Source organism: Pteronotus mesoamericanus, unplaced genomic scaffold, assembly GCF_021234165.1.
Source record: "Pteronotus mesoamericanus isolate MK-2021 breed Mesoamerican mustached bat unplaced genomic scaffold, CSHL_Meso_final contig_182, whole genome shotgun sequence".
Lineage (NCBI taxonomy): Eukaryota > Metazoa > Chordata > Mammalia > Chiroptera > Mormoopidae > Pteronotus > Pteronotus mesoamericanus.
This window is the reverse complement of record NW_026555078.1, coordinates 21,508,512-21,527,410: the sequence shown is the minus strand read 5'-3', so window position 1 is coordinate 21,527,410 and position 18,899 is coordinate 21,508,512. Positions and strand designations below refer to the sequence as shown.

Genomic DNA, 18,899 nt, shown 5'->3' with positions numbered 1-18,899 from the left:
CCTTCTAGAATGATCTAACTTAAAAATGAGATTAAGAGGTGGCCCAACCCAGATCAAGGTGGTTACAAGCATGAGTTTCACATAGAGTCTTTCCTATAAGCCAGGCTTTGATCCCCACTCAGGTCGTCTGACCCACGTCTCAAGAACTGAAAGCACCCAGCCACCTATACGACCACCAGTCCTACTGGTGAGGCTGGCACCCAGGGATAACTGAACCAACACAGGTGACTATGCTGCTTACTCAGCTTTTATTAATGCAGGTTCAATCCAAATCCATACTAACCTAATAAAAATAATACTAACCTAATAACAATAATACTAACCTAATAGCAATAATAATCACTCGGGAACAATCAATAATAACATCACACAAGAAAACTGGGGAATAACAAACCCAAGTCCCAAGAGTCCAGGTCAGGTCCGGTCAGGGAGGCAATGGGGTTGGGCAGCTTGTGTCTTGCAAGGCAGAATCAGAGGGGCGGGGTTGCGGCGAAGCTCTTCCTCCCCAGAGGCTGAATGTGCAGGATGCAGAATGTGCAGGACGTCTCAAAGTGACCTGCTCTCCGGATGCGTCCCCCGTGGTCTCAAGTCTGCTGCTGTTATGCTTCTTTCGACTGCAAAGTCATGTTAATTTTGCACAATTTCTCATAAACATATTTTTCTTAATTTGGATAAGCACATGTTATTTTCCTCAGTCCCAATAGGCACATGTTTAGGTCACTTCTGATAGCCACATGTTTTGTGCAACCTCGATAAGCACATATAGTGTATGTTGCTCTATTGTGCATGCTCTGAGAGGGTGGTGTTACCCTTCAGATGAACACATGTTGTCTTCCACACTCCCTGTACTGCGCGTGCTCAGGGGTTGTAGTATTTCTCTGAGTCATTGCTCTGCTGCACATGCTCTAAACAGGCTTCACGTCCTGCTCTCCACAGTGATGTCATTAGGGCCACAGGCGAGGAGGCCCCGCGGACCACGGAGCACAGGGGCGCAATGCCCCCTCAGTCAGCACCCAAGCCACTAAGGTGCTGCCAAGCCGGGTTGCCCCCAGGGGTCACCGCCTCGCCGGCCTCGGTGCCCATGCCTCCGCTGCCTTCCCCCATGGGCTGGGAGCTCAGTCTGGGCTGCATGGCCTCTCTTGCCAGCCGCCTGCCCAGAGCCAGTTCATGCACCGCAAAAGAAACCTCAACAAAGTGAAAGACAACCTTCAGTGTGGGACAAAATATTCGCAAACCATATATCTGATGAGGGCCAAAATATCCAAAATATATAAAAAAGGCCTACAACTCAGTAGCAAATAAAACAAAATAATCCAATTTTAAAAATTGGCAAATGACCTGAATAGACATTTCTCCAAAGAAGATATAGGGAAGGCCAACATAAAAAGATGCTCAACATCACTCACTAGTCATTAGGGAAATGAAAGTTAAAACTGCAATGAGATATCACCTCACACCTTTTAGAAGGCCGTCACCAAAAAGAAAAGAGATAGATGCTTGCCAACATATAGAGAGGCACGGATGGTGGGAATACAAATGGCTGCAGCTGCTATGGAGAACAGTATGGAGGATCCTCAGGAGATTAGAAGAAGAACTGCCAGACGGGGGTGGGCAAGAGCAGGTTTATGTTGTGAGTATGTGAAACACAGAGTTTATTCTTATATTATTATATTATATTATTATAATCATAAGCTGCATGTCCTTTTCCATGCAAACAGCTGTAGGCCTATGTTTGCCCACTCCTGTATGGTCTAGCAATTCCCCTTCTGGGAATATCCAAAGGAAAATAAAACACTAACTTGAAAATGTCTGCACCCCCTGTTTATGGCAGCATCATTCTCAGTGGCTGAAACATGAAAGCAGCCTAAGCAACCATTGATGGTTGAATGGATGAAGGAATTGTGATACATGCGCGCGCGCGCGCACACACACACACACACAGAGTGGAGTCTTGTCAGCCATAAAAGGGGGAGGAATCATACCATTTGTGAAAATATGGGCGAAACTTGAGGACATTATGTAGGTGAAATGAGTCAGACAGAGTAAAACAAATACTGTGTGATCTCACTTAGATGAGGAATATAAAAAACAAAACAAAACCAATCTCAGATCAGATTTGTTGTGACCAGGAGTATGGAGGAGGGGGAAGGAGGAACTGGAGGAATGTGGCCATAAGATACACACTTCCAGTTATAAGAAAAATAAGTCCTAGGGATGTATTGTACAACATGGTGACTACAGCTAAAACTGCTGTGTGGTAGGTAGGAAAGTTAAGGAGGAGATTCTAAGAGTTCTTATCACGAGGAGAACATTTTTTTCCTTTTTTCTCCTTTCTTTTCTTTTTATTGTCTCTATATGAGAAGATAGAGGTTAGCTGAAACTTTTGGGGTAATCATTTCATAATAAATGTAAATCAAACCTTAAAAAAATGAGGTTAGTAATAAAAGCTTTTTATTGAGTGTGTGTTGGGTGCCAGGCCCTGCGCTATTCCCTCTGTGTGTGTAATTTCATTTAGTGCTCACAACAGCCTGTGAAGTAGGCACCATTATCGTTCCCACCTTACAGGTGATGAAACTGAAGCTCAGAGATTATATAATTTGCCCAAGGTGATCCAAAGGCCTGGCGTGTCTGACTCTATAGTTTCAACCACTTTGGTCCCAGGAGAATGGGTCTGTATGGCTCAAGACTCCTTGAGTTTAGGTTTGCTTGATGCCCTGACTGGTGGCAAATGGTCTGATTTCAATGCCTCTGACATGAGCACGTCCTTTTAATTCTGTTGGGGTTGAGAGCCTTTAGTATCCCCTGTTTGGAAACCACCCATGTCTGATGGTCATAGAAAAACATTCCCCAACCCTTGCACTCCTATGTAGGGAAAGATCTGAAGATAAAACACCAAATAGGGTGTCTGAATTGCTTTTTGTCTATTGTGAGTCAGGCTTTGCCACTGTAAATGTCCTAATTACTCTCAAAGTTTAAAGCTCCAGAAGTTTTATCTCCCCATGTTGGGCTACAGCCTCTTCTACCAAGTACAGTGATTTGGCACAGCAAGCTTTGTAGAGGGCAACTTACGCAGACACAAGGGTCCTGGCTCAGAAGGGTCCTGTGCTTGGTTTAATGTCTTGCTGTAGCTGCCTTGAAGTTGTTAATAATATTTAAATGAGAGGCCAATCATTTTCATTTTGCACTAGAACTGCAGGTTTTGTAACTGGTCCTGTAATTTAGGAGGCAAAAATAACCCTCTATGACATAGAGTAGCCACAGCCATGAACTGGTTACCTCAGAGCCAAAGATGACATGCCTGTGGCATCCCTTGTCAGCTCACTCTCTTTGTGCGGAGAGTAAGTGACCATGGGAAGCCACCCAGAGGAGACATCCACTGTCCCAGCCTGCAGGGGAAGCTGATGTAAACGTCAGAGCAGGCGCTCAGCACTGGCCCCATCAGAAAAGTAAAGGGGAACAGAGATGAGGGAGTGTTGGGAACTGCCCCACCTCATTTTAGGGACTGCAGCCTCGCCGACAGGCAAGAGGGCCCCAAGGCTGGAGCTGAGCAAGGAGGCCTTGGGAAAATAGGCCACTGAGGAGACAAAACATGTCCCCCTGGCAGGGGCGTGGGCACTGCCTCCCTCACATCACCCTGCTTGGCCCCAGTCAACGGGCCACAAAAAATAAATGTTTTGTTTTTTATATTCCTCATCCAAGTGGGATCACACAGTACTTGTTTTACATTGGTTTAGTCAATGATGGGTAAGACCCCTCGATGGCAGGGGCAACCTAAGACAGGCACAGTTGCATAGTGGCCATGAGGGAAGGACTTGGGGGACACGGACAAGGGGGAAAAGACCCTCACCCCTTGGTTTTGATATGGGCGGAGTCCTCATTCTATCTGAAAGAAGTCTCCTTATTTCTTGGTGGCTCTGCCTTGCCTGCCTGGCTCAGGCTTGAAACAATACTAAAAGTAGGCACAGCCCTAAACTGGATTGGGCGGTTCCCGGGGACAATTAGGCCTGGAAAAGGAATGCATTAAATTCTATGAAACTTACTTTGCTAAGAATGCCCTTGAATTAATGAGTACTGATGTTTGGGGTTGAGCATAGAATATGATCGTTTTCTCAGGTTTCAGGGTTGAGTGGGTGCCACCCTGACCTGAGGCAAATCTCTTGTGTTCCTTCAGTTGCTATCTATGATCTCTATTTGTTTTCTGTAAATGTAGCCTTTTGACATTGATTGATGAGCTTTACATCCATGCTGTATACCCCTGGGTATATGGTTCTCAATAAAAGCCACCTCAAGAGACGGGCTCAGGGGCATTCTCCACTAGAGGGAACTGCCACCCCTTTCACTGACAGACCAAGAGAAAAGTGTCTGGAATGACTTATTTTATGTCCCCATCTGTGACAACCCGGAGCGTACTCTGCAGGACAGAGTCCGCACTCCCTCCTCAAGTGAGCCCTGATGCTATTTGAAAATCCCAGGAGAATAGGAATAGGTAGCTCAAGGCTCCGTGAGTTCGGGTTTGCTTGATGCCTTGACTGGGGTATGTCCTTCGAACTCCATCAGGGTTGAGAGCCTTTAGTATTTCCTATTTTGAAACCAAATCATTGAACCGCCAAACCATTGAAGAGGGCTCTGTTTAAACAGGCAGGGTGAGGGCTGGGGACAGGTATAGTATGAGGAAGGCAGAGGAAGAAGCGCTTAGCTCCCACTAAAGGCTGCCCACAGACCTTAGGTCCTGCTTCTCCTAGAGTCATAAAGATGCTAAACCAAAGGGCAGAGTTGGGAGGGAAAATCGCTGCCATCTGGTTTGGCTCCTGTCTTTACCTCTGCTTCCAACTTGCTCCTTTGGCTTTCTCACTTGCTTATAATTTTTCTTGATGACCCCATGCACCGCCAGCCACAAGCTGTCTCCCAAGAGGCTTTTCTGGGGGAGCTGGGTCTCAAGCAGCCATTTCTGCCCTGCCTGACATTCTGCCCCACGGTTAATGTTGTCATTAAATATTAGGGAGGGAAAGTAGAGACCCCGGCTGACAGACTCTGGCCGCAGTGACATCAGCTGTGGCTGGGAGTGATACGAGTGGGTAGGGGAGGCGACATCTGTGAGACACACCATCTGGACCGTGCTTGAGATTTATAAAGAAACTGTCCATCACCAAAGCACTGGCAGCCCATTAAAAAGCCCGGGTTTTTCTTTTCTAGAGTGTTGTGATTTCCCACCTCTTGTTCAGACGCAAAAGATCTTTTAAGAAGAAAGGAAGTCCGAACTGCTCTGGACCATTTGGCTTCTGCGTTAAAGTCAAGGTTTATAAATTATCATTGGTGGACATCTGTAGACAGATACTCAGTGCTTCCCCAGAATTTGGGGCATGTTCACCCCTGGACTGCCTTGCTGCTGAGGCAGAATTTTGGCATCCGCAGCAGCTGCCCTGTGCTGCCTGTATGTTGTCTGCCCCCAGGACCACTCACCGGCTGGCTCTGAGCTGGCAGCCTGAGGCTCTGCATTGTCATGGAGACAGTTTTAAAAACGTATTGTTGGATTGTGGGCTTATTTCTACCACCTTGAAACAAGTGGGTTTGTAGAAAAGCCACAATGGAGGGAGAGAAAGGGCTTTCAGAGAGTGGAGCTGGTGCCAGAGTAGTGGGCTGCTGTTTGCTGTTTGGTATTCCACACGGGCAGCAGCGTGCTGATCAGCTTGCTTCCAGCGACTCCTGGGAGTGTGCATCAGACAGAAGGCCACTGCCTCTGCAGATAAATTTGCAGATTCTAGGGAAATGAACTGCCATGCAGCCCAGTCTGGGGCGGCGGGGGCCAGTGGGGGGAACCAAGTGAGCCCCCATTCAGATACACTGGCATAAATCTATGCTTCATGCAGGCAGAAAAGCTGTCCTTTGCCTGTGCACGCCGGCAGGCTGCCCTTGGCCTGTCTGTGCCAGATCCTTAAGGGACATCTCTTTCCACATAGGACCTGAGTGCCCGAGCCATCTGGGCTTCTCTCTCCTATTCCCAGTTCCTGCAAGGGCTTCAGACGGCCCAGTTAGGGCACCAGTCACCCTGTTGCCTGCTGCTTTGTAGGTCAAAAAAGAGCTGAATATCAACAATTACATATTGTTCAGCCTAATTGAAAGTCTTGGGTCAATCTGGCATCTTACTTCAGGATTAGATGATAAGAACATTAAAGAAAATCAGTAATAGAGTTTTCTCTTGCCCGATAACCTAAATCATTCTAAATTCCAGAAATCTGTAAGTCACCTTCCAAATGATGTACCTGCTACCAATCACTCCCTCAAGGCTTTGAAGCAGACTGCCTTTCTGTTGAGCTTTGAGCTTTGTATATGTTTTCTGCTACCTGAGGTAGGACCTAGATCTATTTTGGTGCCCACAGAGAAAACAGATACCTCAAAAGCACTTTCTAATGGATTTCATGGATTTGTTAACTGGTTTAATCACAAGTACAAGAAACTATGTTTTTGTTACCTGTATCTCCTTTTTTGCTAGGAATTTTAGTGACTTTTAGAACGCCCCTTGGAGTTAGCTTGCCTACCATTCTCTATGTAGGCCTGACACCTACAGACGGTGAACACATTTTGACTTGGGACCTAAAGAGCAGCTGTCAGTTTCTAAGACACCTCCTCTCTTTTCCCTCCCCGGCCGTGCTCTACCTGCATTAGATGGCTGCAGCAAGGGGCCTCTAACTCCCCTGCTGGGGCTTTGAGCTATTCAGCCATGATCATATATACTCACAAAATAAATATCCTGCCTGAAGTTTTCTATGGCTTCATCCTAGTATTCCCCAATCTCTCTCTCTCTCTTTTTATTCCCCTCCTTTGTTTCTATGCACTCACTGCATGGTCTCCTTTCTTGAACATGATGCTTTTATTTATTTTAATAACCACTCATAAATCATCCCTTTCTCTTCCCAGGGAAGCTCACTTCCCTCTCTCCCTGTCATTTGTTTTCATTCTTTCGGTGGCGGTGTGGTAGGTAGTTAGACAGGAGCAGAGTAAGGATGACGGGCTAAGCACTGAAGTTCGCCATAGCAGAGAGCCCCGTGTGCCCATCGATGGACAAAACTGGGAGAACAAGGACCTCGCTCCTAGGATGACCTTTCCTTCCCTAGCATATCACTGGCCATGTGGTCTGTACCCTCTGACCTCTCATATCGCTGGTCATGCAGCTTGGACCCTACCCTAACCTTTCCTCCGCTGCATGTCACTAGTCATGTGGTAGATCCGCTGAGAGGAGAAACAAGGGACTGAACGGTAGCCTCCTGTGACTCCCATGTGGGTCATTGCACGACCACTCGTTAAGCATTAACCTTGAGAGATGACATCTAGACCTCAGCTGGGTTTCAGCTCCAGGCCCAGAAAAGCAGCAAAACCAGACAAGTGAGCCATGGCTGACATCAGCACCAGCTGCACTGACTAATGACCCCGTGCCCTGGAGGCCAATCAGTGGAGACCACGGCACATCTGAAAAGCTGATGAGTAGTCATTGAGATCCTCCCCTGGGACTGCCCCTAAAATCCCTGCCCTTAAAAGCCCTTAGGAAGGAGGTCCCAGCATCTATGAAGCAGGCCCCTTCCTTCCCCCCTTCCCCCACGCATGTTTTCCTTGCCTCTCTCTTTCTCCTAAGCTCCAAGGGTCCTTCTTTTGCCTAACTTGTTTCTTGCGTCCAGTTCTTCTGTGGTTCACTTATTCTACCTCTGTGACTTGGTAAATAAACTTTCTCTTAGAGTTTGAGTCTTGGCTGTGAATTCTTTCTCAGCCAGAACTCAAGTACCAAGGTTGCTGAACTGAGGTCTAACACTTGGTGTCCTTTCACTAACAATAGCTGCTCAAAGTGGGAGCTCAGGCAGAATTCTCAACCTACCTACAGCAATGGAAGCAAACTATGAAGTGTAAGGCCAGATCTTTTGGCTGAGCCAAGCATGCTAGTTATAGCATTTGCTGTACAGCCAGACTAACTTGAGTCCAAGCTCCGTTTTGCCCGACACTAAGAGTGTGACCCTGGGGAAGTCACGTAAACTTGGTGCTTCAATTTTCTCATCTGTGAAATAGGAATAATAATGTACCTACCTCATAGACATGTTGTGAGGATTCAGTCCGTAAGACAGTCATCTGCACAGTGTAAGTGCTTAGCACACATTAGCTATCATTAGCCTTGCAATCCCAGCATTAGCAAATTATTCCCTTTGGTTATGTGTTTTGCTCACCCTGCAGGTTTTCTTCAAACTAGCATATGTTTTTGAGAGGCAGCCTGCCTACTTTACTATTTTGCTGAGGGCTCAAGAGGGTTCTAAGGCCCACTGGGGCCTCCCTATAGGGTATCCAAGGGCGACAGAAAGGTGACAAAGCAGGAGAGCTTCCAGAAGCTTGCCCCACTCTGTGTCCTCACTTCCTGATGTACAGCGAGGGCTAGCATGGACCGGGCAGCCTATCAGTAACTCTGTGCTTTGATACACATCCAGAGTTGGGAAAGGGATTTCTATAACCCCAGTCCTGCAGCTAACCTCTGGGCAGGAAAGGAGGCTGGGGCATTTTCTCAGCTTTCTCAGAGGAAGCCATTCGTTGAGGATGAAGTGATGCTACTGCACACGACCTCTCTCTGCCCCAGGGTCAGTTCCTACGGTGAGCCCATCAGCCCTCTCCTACATTGAGCTTGTCCTGGCCTGCTTCCTCATTCCCACGTGGCCACGGCAGAGATGACTGCTCATCCCGGATTTGCTGCCGGGTGCCACGTCCTGCAGTACCAGAGCCCCAGAACAGTGGTCCTCCCAAAGCCTCTCCAACTTGGTTGTGCTAAAGATGCTTCCCTAGAATTTGGGTCTCACAAGGACAGAAACATACCCTCCTTCCCCCAAGAAAGATATTAAACATCCCATCATTTTAGACACCATTTAGGAAGTCTTAAAATTTCAAACATTATCATCAGATGTCAATTTTATTGCCAAACACTTGGTAAACAAGGTACTCCCTTCTCCTCCCCCCAGCCACAGACTACAGCGCATTCCCGGGGCCCATTATTCCAGAGCCCCTTCCTTTGGAAGGGCTGGGGGACTTCTGCACAGCCAGGGATACAGACAACCCTGAAGGGCCGCAGTCCAAGCCTGGTGTCCGCCAATACCCCTGGCTGAAGTTCAACCTGCCCCATTCCTTCCCTTACCACCCTCCCAAGTTCAAAATAACAGTGTCCACAAATTGAGTGCTATCTGCCAGGGACTGTGCTGCTTTCCAAGGATTAGCTCGTTTAACAACTCCCTCACAAGTAGAATTTATTGTCCTCATTTTACAGAAGACAAGAGGGGCATGTGAAACAGAAGGTAATAGTTTGAGTAAGTCAAGACACTTGATCCTTTGCCAAACGTTTTGCCTTGAAGGTATGGTAACTACATGGACTGGATTTTCAGAATTGTGTAGGTATTAGCATTCTGCCCCACTGTGTTCCGAATATCAACATTTTGGTTTTGAAATTCCATTTCCCAGTCAGTCTCTCACACTAAGTAGGGGGAAGGAGAAGTGTAGTGGCAGCATGAAAAGGCTTTGTCACCGATGTAGATACTCATGTAGAGGGGGAAAGGCGTGAGCACTTCAAAATGGCACCTCATTTAAAAATCACGTTAGACTAGGTTTTTGTGCTCATGTGGGACATGACAATACTTGATGAATCATACTGCAGACGAGATTACCCATGTCCCTCAGAAAGACACCACCCTCCCTTTCTATATCCTTACATCTGCTACTAACTACACCCTCTGCTCCAGCCCTGACCTCTGTGAAGCCAAAGCAGCACCAGGGACAGTATGAAGGGGCATGTGGGAGAGGCACGGGGCTGGGAGGAGGCGCGTGCGGACAGTGAGTGCATCAGAGCTCTGTGGGACCGAGCACATGCACGAGCAGACAAGATGCTGTTCTGCAAAGCACGTGATCAGGTGTAATACTGTAGGGGTTGCACCTGGCACCCAATGCCACATGCGTCACATATAAGGCCTAAGCAACATTTCTTGAACTATGAGTTTATCTTCTGGATACCTGGAAGTCCCTTCCAGCCTGTGTCAAGAAATACATTTCCTTACATTCCTCTGCCAAATGCGTCCAGGGTGGGGATGCAGTTGTACGGTGAAGAAAATGCAAGTCTCCACAGCAACCGGTTCACCTCAATCACCTGGAAGTCTTAAGAAGTGGGGTATTCTGGTTCACTAAACTTTCTCATCGATTTAGTATTGATCAGAAATCTCTTTTTGTTGTGTTTTGAAACTGGAAATGTTTCTGAAATGCTGAGTTTCTTGGCTCATCAAGAACAGTTGCATGAGGGTGCCGGGCCCAGTTTGGTGATCTGGGACTGGTTCTCCAGGTCCACGATCATTAGCTATGCTGCCTCTGCTACAGGCAACACAGATCAATGCCCTCGAAGGTAATTCATCTCTTTCTTTTCTTACTGTAATGTAAAGCTGATTAAGCGCATGACCTTATGAATTTGACCTGATTAATCAAGGTTCCTCCAAGGGAAAGAGAACAACAATGACTCTGATGATGGTTGATTGGCAGATGGAGTATCCTTAGGAAATGGAAAATGCTTGAAATTAGTGCCTGAAGGACCATCAGGTCTGCCTGTGAACAGGCATGAGGGTGGCAAGGAGGTTAAGCCCAATGCGGAAGTAAAGGTGTCTGCTCATGGCATCATAGCATAAATGGTTCCTAGGATCAATGATCAGAGAGACTGTCTCCTCAGCAACCACAGTAGTGCCTGGCACAGAGCAGGTACTTAGTATAAATTGATTGAATGAATGGAGGCCTGTCCTTGACCTATTTTATACAGATTTACCCTGGTCACCATTCATTCGTCCATCATCCATCCATTGTCTCCATCCAGTGTTTATGTGCTTACCTTATGTGAGATGCTAAACCCTGGGCTAGAGGAGAACAAATGGTAAATAAGATATAGCCCTTCATAAAGAGCCAGTCACCCTGTGTTTCCACAGACTTTTTAAAGGTGGGGGAATAAGTGGTGGGTGTTACAAAATGGCATGGACACAAGCTGCATTCTATATGCCTTTTAACCCAAGACTCTTACTGCCCCCATTGAAGACTCACAGTCTATGTGCTTCCTTATGAAAGGAAATGTCCATCTTCCTGTCCAAGTGTGATGTAAGCATTGGTCACTGACTGTGCAGGATACTGGGCTAGGTTCGTGGGTAATTCCATGCGAAATAATGTCCTGCTTGTTTCCTTAGTAATGAACCAAACTAAAGCTTCTTCGAACCCTTTCCATGCCTCCTCACCTCCCTCCACAGGATGTTCCAAGAAGGTAAGTGTGAAGGTCCTGAGCCACTTCAAGGCTGCGATTTCCAGGATGAGAACTTCCAGCATGGTGCTCTGCTCTGGGGCGAGTTCTGGGCACTTATTAGAATGTCCACAGTCGGAGAAGCAAGCCATTCTCCACCATCATCTCTGCCACACCTACACCTCCAATTTTCTCTTGCTGTATATTTCAGAGTAAGAAACACTTCTCCTTTCTGGCATCATTTCAAAGAGAAGAATATATATAAAAGGCTCAACAAAGAATCTTGGAAATTGCTCCTCCTCAAAGAGCGACATGACCACTTATCTTGGAATATAGAGATGGGTCTATATTCTAGAGGGTAGTCTGAAATTTGGAAGAACCATTTTTTACTAAGTTAGACTTCTGCATTTGTTACTTCTACTTAGCTATATACTTGTTTTTGTAAGAATCCAAAAGTTGTTTTTTTTTTCCTTTACACAGTGCTTTTCTCTAAGTGCAAAACTCTCACTTGGTGACATTCAGATCTGGGCCATTATGGCACATGTGCCAGTATGATCTGCAGTGTGCCTTTCGAGACCAATCCTTTCTGCAGTTGGTCATGACAGTACAATGCACTATCTAGGCACAGTACACTCACACGATCCTCTTTAGTGACTACACCTACAGCTCCAAAATCACAGTACTGAGAGCACCACTTTCTGAGATCATGATCCCCTTGTCCATGAAACCAAGGCGCAGAGAGGTGATCTACCCAGTCACTCAGTAAGTCAGAAAACAACCTGAGTAAAGGGCCAGGTAAGATCCCCTCTGTACTTTTCAGTGCCTTATCCAAAAACCAGATTGTGTCCTTCTCATGTAAATGTACCGACTTTGGAAGTAAGTGGTTTTAGGTAGAACTTCCTGTTAAGGTTTCAAAAGGCCCCTAGCAAATCAGGACCCACAAGGCAATAACCAGTATCACATTAACACTTTAGTTAAATGCTCCTGACTCACACACAATACCAATTATTACAGCTCACTGACATCCTGGTTACTGACAAGAAGAAAATTTGAGGGGAAAAAAAGTCACCCATTCAAAGGAAAAAACCTTGGCACATCTCCTTTCCTGGTTTCATAACATTTTAAGTATAACACCTAAGCACTGCTTCTTTCTACACAATACTCCTGTACCTATTGGCACATGATGGGGCGGGGGGGGGGGCGAATAACAAAGTGTGTGTATGTGTGTAACACCAGACATTTTAGGGACAATTCTGTCCAGCACAATATACATGAAATATGTCTAACGTAGAAGTTTTCTACCCTGATTCTTTTTTTTTTTTTTTTTTGGTAACTTTTATTTCCTGATCCTGGTTTAATGTAAAAAATAATGTTTTATTTCCCACCTTCCCTGATGAAGGCAGAGTCAATGGCTGGCTACTGCTGGGGGCGGATTTCGGTTTCATGGAAGGGAAGCATTCTAGGGTTAAAGTCACCTGAAGACAACTGAACAGGACTTTTTGGATGAGGGAGTGGCCTGGTCTTACAAGCATTTCCCCCTAGAGGCTAAACAACCATATGTTCGTAATGCACTGTTCCTTCCAATGCTAGGAATCCATATTCCCAGAAGCAAACTAAATCATCAGCAGCCCTCCTGCCTCCCAACTCCAGGTTAAGAAAGGCACAAAGAAGACCAACAAATAATAGAGGTGTCACTTTGGATGCAGGAAACCTTGAGGTACCAGGAGAAGAATACCGGCGGCCTCATCTGGCCAATGGGAAAGGTGAGGCACAGAGAGACCAACTAAATACTTTCAGTCATAGGTGAGAGGGAATTTAACGGGGAAGAGGACGAGATATACCACCAACAATAGTGAGCACAGCTCTCAACAGCAGAGAGGCAATTCCAGCTCTTCAGCCACCACAGTCAATTAATTGCCCTCAGAGCCATTGTGATGATTCCTTCACAGAGGGAATCCTATAGTCCAAACTCCCTGGCGCCCACTCTTGGGACTGCATCCAGGGCTGGAGGTTTAGGCAGGATTGGCCTGGGCAGGCACATAAGGTAGCTCTGCTTCTTAAGGCATGGCTGCTGTCGGTGAGGCGTGAACTCCACATTGCGGGGTGAGCATCAGACACCGCCTTCCCTGAAACTACCCTGCGGGAACGCTTCATCAGGTGGAACACTGCTGCCTAAGGGACGCGCCGCCCCCAGAGGCTGGGGGCTTCCTCTAAAGCTAAACAGCATTACCAAATCAACTGATTTTTTTGTGTCACTTGGGAGAATAGGAGAAAAAAGACACAAATTGACCATTACTTGCAGATGATTGTCTAACTAGAAGACCTAGGGGAATTGGTGAAAGAAGAAAAAAAAAAAAAAAACACTATCAGGACTAAGACCAGAATTTGCTCAAGTGGCCGATTAAGTCAAGCATACAAAAATCAATAGTTTTTTAGGTCACTTAGGTGTGGCCTTACACCTTAGAAACACTGTGCTTTACTGTGGGGCCTCCAAGCTTCGGGAAATTTCCCATATTTTAAAAGGTGGGCGTGAGCCAGGGAGCTGTCCCCTCGGCTGCAGTAAGGGCAGTGGTCTCAGACACCAGTATGTGAAAGGTGCCTGGGGTGACTGCTGCGGAAGCAGGCAATGGCTCCTGCACTCTCTCCTAGGGGCGCCCTCCCCGCATCCCGACCCAGCCCGTCTCCCAGCACTTTTCTATTCCAACCCAAAAAACACACAAGCAAGCTTGGCAAAAGGCGGTGTGGGAGCCACCGCGGGTGGATATGGTCAAAGATTGTGCTATGTCATTTCCATACGATCTCAGTTTTTATAAACGAAGGCGGCAAACCGAAAGGTCTGGCGTGTTGGATCTCTTATCGCCTCATGGGTCAGAAGCTTCTAGAGGTGCTTGTGCTGCTCCCCAACTTGGGACTCCCACGGCCAGGTCAAAGTGGCCCCGGGAGGCCCCACAGGGATGAGGGTGGCAGTCTGGCCCTCGAAAGGCGGCGGTCATTTGCGGTCCAGGCTGGCGTGCAGCTGGGCCTCCCGCACCATGCGGTCGAAGGAGCGAGTGTTGGTTTCCTCGCGCACCTTCTCGCGCACGTGGAAGGAAGCCCGCGCTGTGGAGCGGGCGCTCTCCAGCGCGCTGCGCCGCTCCCTCGACAGCTGCTCGCTGCGCTCCAGCTTCCGTCCGATGGCTTGGAGCAGCTCCTGCCGGCGGCAGTCTTCATCCCTCTCCACCTTCTCCTTTTTGGCACGTTGGGCTCGCTCCTTCTCCAAACGACTCTGGCCTACGCGCCGCGCTTTCTGCTGCACCGTCTCCTCGGCCACTTGTGTCGCGTGCTGCAGCCGCCGCTCCCCTGCCCGGGCCAGCGCCTCAAGGCGCGCCTGATGCTCGCGCTCTTTGCGCTCCGCCGCCTCCTTGGCCCGCCGGCCCTGCAGCTCCTCCTTCCGGGCCCGCTCCCGCAGCTCCCGGGTGCGCTGCTCCACCAAGTGCTCGTAGTTCTCCTGCGCGCGACCCATGCTGGCCTCTAGGGAGCTCCGCAGGCCCTCGCGCTCCTCGAGCTCCTGGCGGGCCCGACCTTGAAGCAGCGCCAGGTGGCGCGCCTGCTCGGCCCGGATGAGCTCCCGCTTCTCCCGCTGCAGCTGGTCCCCCTGCCGCTGCTTGATACAAGCCGCGCGCTGGGCGCGCTCCTTGTGGACCTGCTCGGCCCGCTCGCGCCCTTGCTTCAGGCCCTCCTCCCGCTGCTTCAGGTTCTGCTCTTGCTGCAGCTTGCGCAGCCGGTCCTCCCGAGCCGCGCGCTCCGCCCGCTCCCGACGCAGTACGCTCTGGCGCTCGGCCAGCTCCCGCCGCCGCTCCTCGCTAAGCTCGCACTGTCGCTGCCGCCGCCGCGCCTCCTCGCGCTCCTCGCGGCCCCGGCGGCCGCGCCGCTCCTCCACCTGCGCGGCCCAGGCTCGACGACCCTGCTCCCGGGCGCGCTGCTTCTCGCGTTCCTCGCGCTCCCGCCGCCGCTCTGCACGCACGCGCTGCTGCTCCCATTGGCCGTGGGCCGCGGCGCGCTGCTCCAGCAACAGGCGCTCCTCCTGGTGCCGCGCCAGCATCAGCGCCGCGATCTTCCGGTCGCGCTCTGGGACCCCGCGCAGGCCCCGCTCCGCGCGCACTTGCCGCACGATGCGCTCGACGTGCTGAGTGGTCTGAGGTGAGTGGCTCAGATCGCCAAGGCTGAAGCTGCGGGCCGTGAGCGGCACCAGGGCCAGGGCAGACGGGCGGCCCAGAGGGTTGGGGGCGGAGGACAATGACCCCGCGGGGCAGCTGTTTCGGGCTGAAGCGCGCGTTGGCCAGCGCAGCTCCCGAAGGCTCTCCCCGCTGTAGGATGATGACGATGCGCCGGACTCAGAACTGAGGGCGCCTTCTCGCCGGCGGGACAGTGAGTCTAGTGAGTGGCTTTTTCTACCCGCCCGTGAACTCGCGGGCGGAGGTTGGGGCCGGGCCGGGGACGGACTGGAGGATGCCTTGCGGGGCGCACGCGGTGCGGGCGAGGCCGGGAGGCTGGCGCTGCTGCAGCTGCTGCTGCTGCCTGCGCTGGGGACCGAGGTCGCGGCGGCCGCGTGGCCTAACGGTGTGAAGATGCGGCGCTTCTCCTCGCGCACGATGCGCTCTCGCTCGGCCCGGCACTGCTGCAGCTTTGCGCGCCGCTCGGCCTCGTATGCTTCGTACAGGCCGGTGGCCACTCTCATGGAACGGCCTGGGGCCTCGCGCACCAGGTCGGCCAAGGCCCGTGGCAGCAATTCCACTGGTTTGACTGCGCAGCGGGCGCAGGCCTCGAGAGAGCGAGGGCTGGTCAGTACATAGCGGCTGCCCTCGGCCTCTGGACAGTCGAAATTGAAGAGGTCGAGATGCAGCAGCGGGGATTGCTCTCGCCGCCCATCTTCTGTTGCGCACTGGACTTCAGCCTTGCGGGGCACCGCCGCGGAGGCGGAGGCCGAGGCCGAGGCCGAAGAGGCCGCGGGCTGCTGGGCTCCCTGGGCATCAGGGGTCGCAGACGCAGCGGCTCCGTTTCCTCCTGAGCCTCCAGGCTCGGCTTCCACCTTCTCCTCTTCGGGTACGGGGTCCACCATGGCTGAAACGTGTCCTTTTGTGGAGTCTCTGCGGATGACAAGGGAGGGACATCGCGGGATACATTGGAGAGCAGTTCCCCTCTCCCCACCCATATCCACCCCGTCCCAACTTAATCCGCTTTGGATTTAGGCTCAGAGGCCTGGTGGAACGTAAATCAAAATACGGATGCACTGAAAACCGAGGCAGCGGGGGCGGGGGTTCGGTACTGGTGCACAGAGAGCAGCCCTGATCTCCCAGAGCCCCCGGAGTTTGGGCAGAGGCCGGGGCCACGCTCCCCAGGGCGTCTGGCCCGTTAGATTCATCCTTCCTGCTGTAAGTTAAAATGAAAAGATCGCGGTGCGGGCAGTAGCCGGCCAGGGAGGCGCTGGAGGATTCCCGGGAGGATTAGCCCATTTGTTTGTAGTTTAGGCGGGCTACCGGGGATGCAGCTTTGCAAGAACAAAAAAGAAAGCGGCCTGTTCATCCCCCACAGTGCATTGCTGCGCGGACCCCATTTGCCTAGGGAAGAAGTTATGGTTGATTTCTCCCTGGCAAAGGAGACCCAGGCATGGGGCCCAGGGGTGATGGAAGGGCTGAGAGAAATGCCTCAATCCCCAAAAGGCCCCTCTGGGAGAGGTGATCGATCTTGCTCCTGCCTCTTGGGTAGGGGTTGCTAGGAGCTGTGCCCGGCTCCTCCCTGACCCCCCTCCCTTGTTTGCCGGGGATGGAGAAGGCGCCTAAGTCCTCCCAGATGCACCCGATCCCCTACAAGTCTGATGTGCTAAAGGCACCATACACCCCAGTCTAGGCTCCGACACCTGCCCACAGTTACCCTTCGAGTCCCCCCAGCCTTTCCCAACGAGGTGAATTCCTGGAGCTCATCTCGCCTGGCCGCTCTCGGTCCCTGGGCTGGCTCACTCACCGCACGTCCCGGGCTTGGGCCCCGCGCCGAGGGCTTTTGTTAGCAGCTCGCCGCTCTCCCTTGCACCTCTTCAGTCCCCGCGCCGGCGGGGTCGGGTTACTGCTGGATGCAGCCGCGATAGTAGCCCCAGCTGCCACCGCAGCCACCGCCAGCGTCTCTCCATGGGGCCCGCACACGCTACCTACACGCGGGAGGGGGAGTGCGATAAGGTTTCCCTAAAATAACGCAGCTCCTCTCTCTTCCCTCTCACTGATTCTTAAAAAAAGAAGCGGTTCCATCGCTGCTGCATCCACCGCCGCCTCTCGAACCGTGAAAGTACCGCAGGTCTTTCTATAATCCTGGCGCCTCCTGGTGGACACTCAAGGGTGTTGGTTTGTTTGCTTAGAGGGTGACGAAGAGAAAATACATACATATATAATATATAAAAATATATGTATATTACATATTATATATTTGTTTCAGTACTTTAACTGGGTTAGAATGAAGGAGTAGTTTGGTTTGTTTCTCAAGGGGAGAGTGATTAATGGGGTAGAAATATGGCTCCTGATCCAAACTATGATATTATTTATAAAGAAACCCTAAGACTATTCAGATAGATTTGAGGCAGGTATAAGATGTGTGACTAGTGTTTAAAGCAACATTGTAGGACTTCCTGGTTCAAGATAATACAAATTAAAACCAGCTAGTGCCACTTACTGAGTATTGTTTTGAGACATCTCCTCTCTACCCTCCCTCCCATTTTGCGTGATGGTGGCCATAGGAGTTAACTGGGAGGAGTACTTGAGGGAGGGGGTTGGAGGGCGGGTGGGATATAACATTAGAAAGCATGGTGAACCATGTTGTTATTAACCTTGACATTGTTAGGCAGTGAGGAACAAGTGAAAGGCTTAACACAGGAAAATGACATAATTTGATTTATATTTTAGGAACATAATTTTGGCAACAATAGGGTGAGGGCTTCAAGAGGGCAGAAGGAGGCAGAAAGCCCAGTTAGCTGGACACTGCGGTCATCCAAAGCAGGGATGATTGGGACCTGAATGGGAACAACAGTAGGAGCAGCCGAGTGAGAGGTGGGTGTACAGATTTCTAAAATAGAGAGTAAAGCAATACCCAAAGACAGCTTGGCCCTGGGGTGTGAGGTGCAGTTCAGGGTCAAGGGTGAGCAATAGGAGCAATGAGGCGGCTGGGTATACGACAGACTGAGAACGTGGATCCAAGAGGGAGGATTAGGTGGCCAGGGAAGGATGGGTTCTTTTCGGACCACTTGAGTGGGAGGTGTTGCTGCTCAGCAGGTGACTGGATAAGTTGTGTCAGAGGCCTGGACTGGAGCTAGAGTTTAGGGCATCGTCACCCTATTTGAGGTTCCTAAAACCAAAAGAGTGAGGAGATCCCCCAGGGAGGTCAGGTGGAGCAATAGGGAGGTGGGCAGGGCATTGATGGTGTGGCTAAGGGAGAAGGAGTCCATAAAAGGGACCGATAAGGATAGGCAGGAAAGTCTGGGCTCGTGGAAGCAAACAATAGAGCACTTCAGAAGGAGGGTGTACCCTATTGTTAAGGCAGCAGAGGTCCAGGAGAGTTTGCCTGGAATTAAATTTGCCTGAAACTAATAGTGAGAGTATCTTTG

At 50.2% G+C, this 18,899-nt stretch overlaps 1 protein-coding gene across 1 annotated transcript; it reads right to left on the bottom strand.

Annotated features, from left to right (window-relative positions):
- Positions 1-14,141: 14,141 nt before the first annotated feature.
- Positions 14,142-17,288, bottom strand: CCDC177 (coiled-coil domain containing 177). Its single transcript, XM_054567015.1, has 2 exons — positions 17,276-17,288; positions 14,142-16,401 (listed from the first exon to the last, which is right to left on the bottom strand). The coding sequence occupies exon 2, from the start codon at positions 16,371-16,373 to the stop codon at positions 14,265-14,267; it is 2,109 nt and encodes a 702-aa protein (XP_054422990.1). The 5' UTR covers positions 16,374-16,401; positions 17,276-17,288; the 3' UTR covers positions 14,142-14,264.
- Positions 17,289-18,899: the final 1,611 nt, after the last annotated feature.

Bases quoted from the DNA above. Each gene is read 5' to 3' on its own strand.
- CCDC177 (XM_054567015.1), bottom strand. From the start codon at position 16,373: ATGGTGGACCCCGTACCCGAAGAGGAGAAGGTGGAAGCCGAGCCTGGA.